The sequence below is a fragment of the Balaenoptera ricei genome, chromosome 10, assembly GCF_028023285.1.
Source record: "Balaenoptera ricei isolate mBalRic1 chromosome 10, mBalRic1.hap2, whole genome shotgun sequence".
In the NCBI taxonomy this organism is placed as follows: Eukaryota; Metazoa; Chordata; class Mammalia; order Artiodactyla; family Balaenopteridae; genus Balaenoptera; species Balaenoptera ricei.
Window position 1 is genome coordinate 50123758 of NC_082648.1, and position 11321 is coordinate 50135078.

An 11321-nucleotide genomic window follows, 5' to 3' on the forward strand; every position below is an offset into this window, starting at 1 on the left:
TGCACAAATTTACATTCCCACCAACAGTGCAAGAGGGTTCCCTTTTCTCCACATCCTCACCAACACTTGTTATTTGTAGACTTTTTTATGATAGCCATTCTGGTAGGTGTGAGGTGATATCTCATTATTTACAATAGGCAAGATATGGAAGCAACCTAAGTGTCCATCAACAGATGAGTGGATAAAGAGGATGTTTTATATATATACACACACACAATGAAATATTACTCATCCATGAAAAAAAAGAAATTCTGCCATTTGCGACAATGTGGATGGACTTAGAGGGTATTATGCTTCGTGAAATAAGTCAGACCGAGAAAGACAAATACTCTGTGTTGTCACATATGTGAAATCTAAAAAATAAAACAAATGAATAAATACAACAAAACACAGACTCACAGATATAGAAAACAAACTAGTGGTTACTAGTGGGGAGAGGGAAGAAAGGAGGGGCATAATAAGGGTAGGGGATTAAGAGGTACAACCTACCATGTATGAAATAAATAAGCAACAAGGATATATTGTACAGTGCAGGGGAATATAGCCATTATTTGTAATAAATTTAAACAGAGGATAATCTACAAAAATATTGAATCACTATGTTGTTCACCTGAAACATATTATAAATCAACTGTACTTTAAGAAAAATAATAATAATAATAAAAAAGGATGACTCTCTGAATCTTAAGAAAAACATTCCTGGGTTGTAAACTGGCAAGAAGCTTGGAGAAGATTTACATACATTTCAAAGAAGCAGAGAAAGAGTTTGCACTGACAAGTTTTTTAAAGTAAAACTCTAAGGAAAAGGAGGTCAGGGGCCTAGAGACAGGAAGAAGCCTGCCTAAAATTTGGTCAAGCTGTGGGAGAGGGTATGACTGCCCTGATCACATGCATAGTTTTTTTCTATTGAGACCTGTCTTCTAGTCTTAGATTGCATTGGCTCATCCCAGTTACTGATAGGAAAGACAAAGTAGTCCCTATATTACAAAATTTGGAGGCAATGGCTATTGATTTTCAGATTTTTATTATAAAAATATCTATGAAAATGTTTCTTGGCTTAACTATTAAGGGCCCACAACTTATAAATTACCATTAAGTAACATGAAGAAACAGGGTATACAGGATATTCTCTAACCTTGAATAGCCATAATCACATATTTTTATACTAATTGGTGATCGTGATATTTTTAATATTTACAAGATGATAATTGTTGGGCAAATAATTGGAATTTGTCTAAAATCTTGCCAAACGTTCTGAGTTATCACATATACAACATACACAACCACTTGGTTTTAACAAATATTCCTTGGATTGACATATTGTCTACTCTGTGGAAGTCTGAAAGGATATAAAGAGGAAAGGACATTAGAAACATATATTGTTAGAGTTAAGTGCAATCTTAGATAATGTCAAGTTCTCCCTATTATTTTACAGATGAGGAAGAAAACAAAAGAAAATTGAGATGGTCCAGAGTCACAGGATTATCTGTAGGACTTCAGCCCTTCCTCTAAATTCTTGAATATTGCTTCAAATGGCAGGAAGTACATATGGTTTAAATCTGTCTGGAGAATTGGTAAGCACTTGATTTAAAAGCATTTCTTAGGTAATTATGGACAAGAAAAGTACAAAAGTAAAGATGGAAGAAGCACTGGCACATACCACAAAATAAATATTCAACACATGGCTGAGACGGTTGTTAGTAACAAGCACCTCTTCATTGTTAAAATTTTACTTTGACCATATAGTAATGAATATTACATTTTATCAGATACTTTGAGGTGTGATTTTCCCATGTGTCCTATAATTATATATTGACTCTGACCAATGTGTGTATGAAGAAAATTCTAATCTTATATGTTAAGGAAGAGTAGTTTTTACTACCATTCTAGAGAAACAAGTCACTTTGAGTGACCCCTTTTTATATAGGTCTTGACTGCTCTTAATTTGAATTGAATGGGTAATTAGCAGGCAGAATTACCTAGAGAAAACAAGCTATTTTCAGTTCTCCAGTGGGAATTAGCTAGTAGGGATTCAGTCTATTGTGCAGAACATCTCATTCAAATTATTCTATCTTAGAAACGTCTTATGCATGGTCACAAAATGGTTTAAAGACTTTTCTGAGACTATGGATTAAATAGGGCATTTAATAATAAAACAGAAGAACAAAGTGGCATGATATGGATGCAAACCTAATCAACCTCCTTGCCATAAGCATCCTTTTTTTTTTTTTTTTTTATGAAAACAGGTATTTATTGCAGAACACTTTTTTTTCTTAATTAAAGGCTTTAAACAAAAAAACATAATTCCACACACTGACATTGACTTGGTAGCATGGAAATACTTCAGCCTGGAGAGGCATGTTTGTTCTTGATGAATTTACATATAATAAATTCTCATGATGTTTGATTCCGAAATATATGTATGAACTGACTTGACATGATTATAAACATAAGGGCAATTTAAACACTGGTATTAATTTACATGAGTCAATTCAAGGTCAGTGACTGGAGAACTATATTTTAAAAAATCTGAGATTAAAAAATTCTTTAGGAAGCAACCACGTACCTATGTATAGTTGAAGATCAAGGGTTAAAAATCCACTCTTGATGAATACCATTAAGCAAAGGATGTATAACATCCATCACACATCTGTTACAAAAACAGCATGTTTCCAAAATTATACATTTCTTTACAAATAAACATTACAGCATTAATAACTATAGAGGAACCAACAGAATGAGTTCCAAAATGTGCTAATTCTCACAAGGCAACCCTGAGCCATATCTTAAGGCATCCGTTTTAATCTTGGGGCTTTAAGAACATCTTCTTTGTTTTAATTGGTTTTATGTCTCCATTTTCATCTTCTTCGTAATTGGCACGGTCTCTTTTTTTTGGCAAACTTTTTCCCAATTGTCCCCACCAAGGTCTCATATCTTCTAGCCATTTCTTCATCTGACACATCGAGCTCCACTGTTTCCTCTTCAACTTCTTCTGCTTTGTTCTTAGCATTCATCTGAAGCATTAATTTCTCAACCTCAGGATTAAATCCTCTGAATGACATTCTTCCATAGAGAAGATCTTCACATAACAAGAAACTCTGCTCTTCTATTATGAAACTCTCTTTCTCTTTAAGCTCGGGCAAATCCAAGTACCAGTGCTCTTCACTAATGATTTTCTTTTCTTCCTCTTCTAGTTGTTTCTTGGTTTCTGAGTCCAGTCCCCTTTGCATGAACTTCATGTGCAGCAGGTTCTTGGACAACTTAGTTTTGTGCTCGGCCGCCATACTGAGCACCCCGGCCACCGCGCTCCGCCACTAGGTCCGCTGCGCATGTGCAATGCTGCGTGCGCCCGTAAGCATCCTTTTGTTGCTTCTTATTGGTAAATTTGCCTTTCCATTTCTTTTTAAGTATCGTATATAGATATCAGTAATAAAATGGGAGCTGAACAGAATATTGTTCTAATGGAGCCAAAGGCAGAGTGCATCTTCCAGTACAATTCAAATGCAACCTAGGAAATTAATTTCAAGATGCCTCACGTGACACCATCGATTTTGGTTTTAAAACCAATAAATGTGGATGGGACAAGAATATTATTTTTCCATCTTTACTGTGTATGTAATGACAGGGCTCAAGCTACATAATTAGATCATAATGGGAAGAAAATATTCCCGGATTTTAGATACTGAAATGAAGTGGTCAGGAGTGTAATGCCTCAGTCAGGAGGTGACAACTACATTTTTCACACTGTGCCTGTTCAACGTGGTTTGTAGGTAAAAGAAAAATAACCAGTTTTGGATAATTCCTTTAGTATGAATGTTTTCCTAAATGATCTGTATTAAATAAATTTAAAAAAATTATCTGACTGCTGGTGAATATATTATTAAAGGGAATAGTGAAGGTAATTATAAAATCTTTGAGGCTGTGTATGAGGATTCTAACTCTTAAAAGTGATGTATATATATTGGCTGTTCTTAATTTGAGTTAAATGGATAAGTAGCAGGCAGAAAGGTAGAAATACCTAGAGAAAATAAATTATTTTTAATTATCCAGTGGGAAAGGAATTAGCTAGTAGAGATTCAGCCTTCTGTTAAATGGTAGCTTCTTATTGCTTATGTCAATACTATAAAAACAAGGGAAACTCCAAATATTATTCATATTTGGCTTAAACTATAGTCCTTGCTTATTATACAACTAATAAATAAATATATTCTTTCTATAAAAGATTTAAAGTGCACAAATATAAAGAGTAAATTGTGCAAGTCTTTTCTTCCTCTCCCCAGGGCTGCTTTCATCCTTAGTGTTACCACTCAAGAGCTTGGTATACATTCTTTTGCTGTGCATTTATATACATTTACATGTAAGAAGACAACGTACATAGCTTTTTTTTTTACCTACATGAGATCACGGTATATGCACTTTTTGGCAACTCATATTTCAATCACTAAGTTTTGGTGATATTTCCATGTCTGTGCGTACAGGCCTACTTCATTTTTCTTAATGGCTCCATAGCTTCCCACAGTATGGATATACCATATATTATGTAACTATACATCTCTTAATCAACAGTTGGGTCATTTGCAATATTTAGTGTTTAAAAACAAATTGGCAATGAACATTCTTTAGAACATTTGTGAACTTCTACTTCTGGGGTTTAGATTTCTAGATGTCAAATTTCCCTCTCAAATGTACAAAGTTTTAAAATCTGTTAGGTACTGCAAAAGTACCTTTCAAAAAACTTTATGGATGTAAATTCTAACCACCAGTATGCGTGTGTTCACTTTTCCCACATCCTTGCTTCTTGTGTGGCTATTACGCATTTTTGTCATGCTGTGTACATAATAGAGAAGGGCCAGTGTGATTCTTGACTTGGTGGAATACACAGTATTTCATCATATGTTGACAGCTTCTACAGTGAGCTATTCCACAGTCTTCTGGACAGGCCAGGGCATTATGAAATGACCAGTGGTATTAATTCTCTTTGAACAAATATTTTGCTGAAAACACTGCCTCAGAACCTCTAAAAGCTTTATGAACTTTTGAAATCTTCCTATGAAAGCTGCCCTTGAAGAAATAAACCCCATACGTTTATGATCTAGTGTTTGTTTTCAGATTTATTATATACATTTCCTTTACAGTTTTGTTTTTATTATTTTATCTTTATTCTTATATATCGATAGAATAAGAGCTTTATGCCTATGTTAAAACTACAAAATATTTAGGAGAATGTTGATGGAACATGTCGCTAATAATTGCTTTCATGTAATCTCCGGTGAAACTTCTGATTAAAGTTATTAGTGTTATGAGAATGGTCTATTATCTATATAAAATAATCAGATAAAACAAATTAAAAAATTTAGATTTTCTTCATATTGTTTTCTCTGGAAAGTTTTTATAGCTTTATGTTATTGACTACCATTTCCCACACTTTCTTTTTGAGATCAATATATTGCTGGATGAATTGCAACACATAGTTAGGAAGCAATTTGCTTTTTGTGATGTTATTTTCATTCAGGCAATATTTCTCTATATCCTTTTAAGATATAGAAATATTAGTTTTAAAATGGAAACAGTTCATATTTTCTTATCAGATACTTCATTTGGAGTATGACTGGATAAAACTTTGAGCAATAAAAATAAAAGAGCATTTACTGAGCATCTACTATTTGCCTGATATAATGATCTAAAAATCTGTATGTCAGGGTATTAGCTGACAATTTATTTAATGTATTGTTATATAAAGACAGACGGTTGCATATTCTTATATGGTAAAATATTCTAAAACGTAATAGAGAAATCAAGAATGTCTAGCTCTTTGGCAGATAAATGTTTACTAATTGAAAATAAAATCTTCTATATTGACTTTTTTAAATGATGAATTATGCCAGAGCTCAGGGAAGTCATACATATTTCAACTGGATTTTTAAAAAATGTCTCAGTGAGCCAAGAAAGACAGATTTCTTCTCATTTTTATACATGCTCGGCTCATTTTAAATTACAGCAATGTTTCATTACCACCAAAATTCTCAAGATAAAATTCGTAGCACAACTGCTTGCTAAGCAAAAGGAAAAACATAAATTGTATCCATGTTGAGAAAATGGATATGGAAACTGACTTTTATTTGGCTTGCAACTCCCTTTGCAGAACAAAGTTTCTGCTGATTCTGTTGAGGATGTGGCTAAGGTCAAGCAGATAATTTGACAATCAACTGATCTACAAGAAGGGTAGACCAAAACACGTTCTCTGTTTTATAAATAGCAGTGATTCCTTTAACCTCACCAGTTTTGATGTGGAAAAACTAACTGCTCACATTCATTTTTTTTTTTTCGCTAAAAGCAACATTTTTGGTTTTTTTTGTATAGAAACCTAACATTCCAGCTGTAATTATATTATTCCAGTAAAATTACCAAAAAAAAGTCTTTTTACTAATACATAGAAACGATCACTTAGAACAAAATACATGCCCATTTCAATCTGTCCAATGAAGCTCATTTAAATCACTGACGTGTTCCTTGCAGTCTCCTCAGAAACACATTTGCTGTTTCTTAATGTGTAGGTTGTCTAAAATTTGCAAAAGCCAAGTAACCTACATTTACCTTCATGTACTTCCACTCCTGAGCATTTATTTTCTCATATAGTAATTGCTAGTCCACGCAAATAGATTTTTAACATGATTCTACTGCTTTCTTCAATAATATTTTTGTTTATTCAATATGCAAATTCCTAAGCTCTGCTATAAGTTACTTTGTTTCTAGTGTTGCTAGAGAGAGTGAATCAGAACAGATATTACATGGCTTCTTTTACGTACATTGGATTCCCCATTTTTTTGAACCATTATTGTTTAGATCCCCCATTTAAGTTTATTCTTGTGCATACCTGTATTTTGTATTTTTATTTGACAGAGAAGGAGCTTAAAACAAATGGTCAATGCAAAATTTGGCAGTCATGTAATATTCACTTTCTAGTGATAAGTACAGTTATTATCTTTATGTAAATAATTTATCCAAATGTAATACAAACTGGTTTCAGCCTGTAGGATTGAACACATATGTTTACTTCCACTCTCCTGAAACTACACTAAAATGTAAATAAAGAGACTTTAAATAGGCATAAAATGTTACGGACAAATAGAAGTGACAAAGATGGCAATGACATTTTGAGACTGGAAAGCAGAAATAGTAAATCACACACACACACACATCAATCTTCCCTTCTTGCTCAATTTTTTCCCCTTAGCACTTATTACTTGGTTCTGGCCTAGTGCCTGAATCTCTGCCAGAGCAGGATCTATACTAACTATTAGGACATAATTTCCTAGTAGAAAGTAGAGCACATGTTACTGTGTGCTAGAGTCTGAATCTTCTTTCCCAATAATGGTCCAGTTGGTAGAAGGTCAATTTGAATATTAGCTTATGACATTTTTTTCCACATAGTTTATAGAGTTCTTAAATGATGACCCTATAATTCTGTTTCTTCATAGATATTCACAATGGAAAGTTTGGAGGCTCCTGTAGTTCACTGTCATTTAACCAGGAAGATGGGAATTCTTTTTTTTTCTTACACATTTTTGATTTTGGGCTCTAACTTTTACGTGAGATTGTTTAGTAGGAAATGCTTCTTCCAACTTTTAAATAAAACAATCTTGGCCAATGGAACATAAGCAAAACTAATATATGAAATTCTGGGTAAAACTCTTAAAGGGAAGTAATGTTCTGGTCCCTTCCCCTTCTCTTCATGCTGGGTGAAATATAGTGTCTCTCAGTATCACCAACCTAGTCAATATATCCTATAGCTATTGGAGGAATAAGAAGAAAAAACCTGGATCAATTATTATTTTGCAGACATGCATTATGCTTGGGAAATTGAATGATCTTACTTTAGCCATGCTATTTTGGCTCTCCTGTATAATTTGTTATTAATTGAGTTGTGTCCTCCCAAATTTCATGTGTTGAAGCCCAAATCCTCATTGTGATTGTACTTGGAGATAAGACCTAAAAGGAGGTAATACAGGTTAAGTGAGGTCATAAGGGTGGGACCTTAACCTGAAAGGACTGGTGTCATCATAAGAAGAGGAAGAGACATCAGAGATCTTTCCCTCTTGTCTCTGTCTCTGTCTCTCTCTTTCTTCCTCTCTCTCTCGCTATCTCCATGCAGAGGAAAGCCATGTGAGAACACAGTGAGAAGACAGCCCTCTGTAAGACGGGAAGAGAGGCCTCTCTAGAAACAAATGCTGGCACCTTGATCTTGGATGCAAATTCAATAATTTCAGTGAGGAGGGTAAATTGAAGTTTGTGCACATGAAGGACTCCCTGACATAATTAATCACGATTAGAAAAATTAAATGTATTCAGTATCAGAAAAATGACAAATGCATGGTCCGTTATTCAGAGTCCATTTTGTGGAGGTATCTAGGGAGTGTGCACTGGGCTGGTTCCTGGGCGAAAGAAGTCAGAAAGGGGAGAGAAGAGCGCTCAGCTCGCTTACCTAGCAAAGCTAGCACATGGGTTTAGAAACGCAACAATCTAGGTATTTTTCTCAGAAATTAATCTAGTGATATCATTCTAGAAAAAGGCTTCTTTAATTAAATATTGTGGGCTATGCTATGTAAAATATTATTTCAGTAATTATTTAAAATTAGTATTAATTTTATACTGATTTTAGGGAGATTTACAAGGACTCATTTAGTTTTATTAAGTGAATATCCTAATATTATTTAAACATCAAACAACTTTTCTCATTTTTTCATAGAGTAACTATATATTTCTTGAGGAATTGGGGCTGAGTAGAACATATATTGGGAGATACTAGTCAAGAAATCAGAATGTGTACTTCTAACGTTTAGCTAAGGCTGCTAAGCAAGTCCCAATTAGGTCTTTCCCCTGAATTCTTGCTAGAAAAGAGGAGTTTTGTTCACTGTGTTTGTACACAGTTGTTACCAAATCAGGATACATTTTTAAAAATCAATTGTTCTCAATATCTTCTAACTTCCATTTGAGAATCCATTTAGTTTTTGGTAAACTGACTTCATAGTTCCAGGGTTGGGACCCAAAACCTAATCTAAATATGTGTTCCATTCTATCTTCTTGACCATAATGATTGGTTCAGAGAATGGGCATTTGCCTCTAAACCAATCTAATTAAAGAAAATCTACATACACTTGTTTGGAACACTGGGCCAAGAGTTTTTCTTTTCCTCTGGGTAGTATGCTATATGGACTTTATCCTGGAATTCTGAGAGTCATTTGTTTAACCATAACCTTGGCAAGGAAGCAGGCAAACAGGAGATGAAGCAAATTAAAGAGGAGGGTAGTCAAGATATTTTCAGACAGGTGGACCAGGGACCTTGGTGCTACTGTGAACCCAGGATTCAAATTATGTGTGAAAACTGACATGCTATTGAGATCTTTAGTTATGTGAGATTATAAACTACTTTTATTACTGGAACTAGTTTGAATCAAACTGTTACTCGTAACACGAATAGTGCTGATATACCCATTCCAATAGGAAATGAGAGTATTCATTCTGAAGAGCTTTCTTCGAACTCTACTCACAGTACAGAGAAGAGTTGGAGTGGAGCAAATATCTAAGATACTGATCCGAGAAGGGCAGAGAGACCATTCAAGATATTATCACTGAGGAAGGATCAATTGAGAGGAATAATCAATAACACTGTATTGAGTAATTAAAATTTGCCAAGGGGAATTCCCTGGTGGTCCAGTGGTTAAAACTCCATGCTCTCACTGCCGAGGGCCTGGGTTAAATCATTGATGGGGGAACTAAGATTCCACAAGATGTGAGGCGTGCCTAAATAAATAAATAAATAAAATTTGCCAAGAGAGTAGAACTTAAATAATGTTCTCATGCCCACTCCCCCCCCCCAAAAAGGTAAATATATGAAGTGATGGATATGTTAATTAATGGAGTAATCCTTTCACAATGTGTATGTATATGAAATCATCACTTCATATACTTTAAATATCTTACAATTTTGTTTGCCATTTATACCTTAATAAATTTGAAAAAAAAAGATAATAAAATGGTTTTTAAAAAAGAAAAATGTTTAGGGTTGAAGGATAGTCTCAAACTGAGGCAACAGTGGAGAGATCAGAAATTATATGTTACATTGGAGTAGGAGTAGAACTTTGCTGGGACTTTTATTAGAAAGCTAACTGGGCCTTCATGGTAAAAAAAAAAAACAATTGATGTGATTAGAAAGGAAGAGAGAAAACTATATTATTTGGAGGAACTTCTGAAACAATGGAGAAGCTGAGGCTATTTTTAAAATATACAACAGAGCCTCTTTTACCCTGTAGTTTATAAGCAATTTTCGAATGATATATTTATTATACTTTGACTATTGCTTAATTCTGGATTTACTTGGCAAAACCAAGTGGCTCAGATAGTTTTGTGTACTCCCAAAAATAAATAAATAAAAGTAGAAGTAGAATAAATGAGTTTGTAGGATCTACTGCTCTCCTGCCATTATGTAGAGATCTATCCCATGCAAAAATTTAGTTTATCTATAAATCTATTTACTTTGGCCTCATAAACTAAATTCAATAAATTGTATGTGAACTAAGGATAATGTTGGAATGAAAAGTGTGAAGACAAACTTGTAAAAGAACAGTGGGAGATTAGATTATTATTCCAAATTCTTTATTCTCTTCCTGTTAGAAAATGATTTATCCTGACAAAGGAGACAGCATTTATTTCTCTACCCTATTGGTCTTTTGCTTGGCCATGTAACTTTCTCAGCCAATGGAATATTAGGATATTTGATACAAGTAACTTTATTTTAGTTTGAGGATTTGTTTTGCTTTCTGACACTCTTGTAACCTGCCTTTAGAAGAACATACCCTAGGTAAACACCACCCCTTCAGCCTGGACTGTGGAATGAAGAAATGTGAAACAGATTTGAATTTAGTTGGACTCCTGGAGAACAAACTCTCCCAGTCAATCTGGCTCAGGTTAGTTGAACCACTGTCAACCTGGAGACCCTCGAGCATGAAAGTAAATATTTGTTTTGTTAGTTGTTGAGATTTTGAGAGTTTTTTCATTGTTGATACATAGGATACTATGGCAACAGCTGATTGATAAAAGACACTGGTAATAAACTATTGGGAAACTGATTGATGTATTAAAGCGTCACTGTAGAACCTTTGTGTCAAAGGTGAATTTTGATTATTTTGTCAAAAAGATTTGAAGAGCCAATGTGCTGTGGTAAAAACATTCTTGGATTAGTAGTCATATAATACAGATGAATTTTGTTTTCTTTATAAATGACATTTTCTATGTATAGTAGGTGAATCTAATTAATTTGTGGA

The 11321-nt window shown here is 34.0% G+C and overlaps 1 protein-coding gene across 1 annotated transcript; it reads right to left on the bottom strand.

Annotated features, from left to right (window-relative positions):
* Positions 1–2713: 2713 nt before the first annotated feature.
* LOC132372587 (M-phase phosphoprotein 6-like) lies at positions 2714–3290 on the bottom strand. Its single transcript, XM_059934671.1, has one exon. It carries the CDS (start codon positions 3282–3284, stop codon positions 2859–2861), a length of 426 nt encoding a protein of 141 aa, XP_059790654.1. The 5' UTR covers positions 3285–3290; the 3' UTR covers positions 2714–2858.
* Positions 3291–11321: the final 8031 nt, after the last annotated feature.

Excerpts from the sequence above, each read along its gene's own strand:
- LOC132372587 (XM_059934671.1), bottom strand. The coding sequence starts at position 3,284 with ATGGCGGCCGAGCACAAAACTAAGTTGTCCAAGAACCTGCTGCACATG.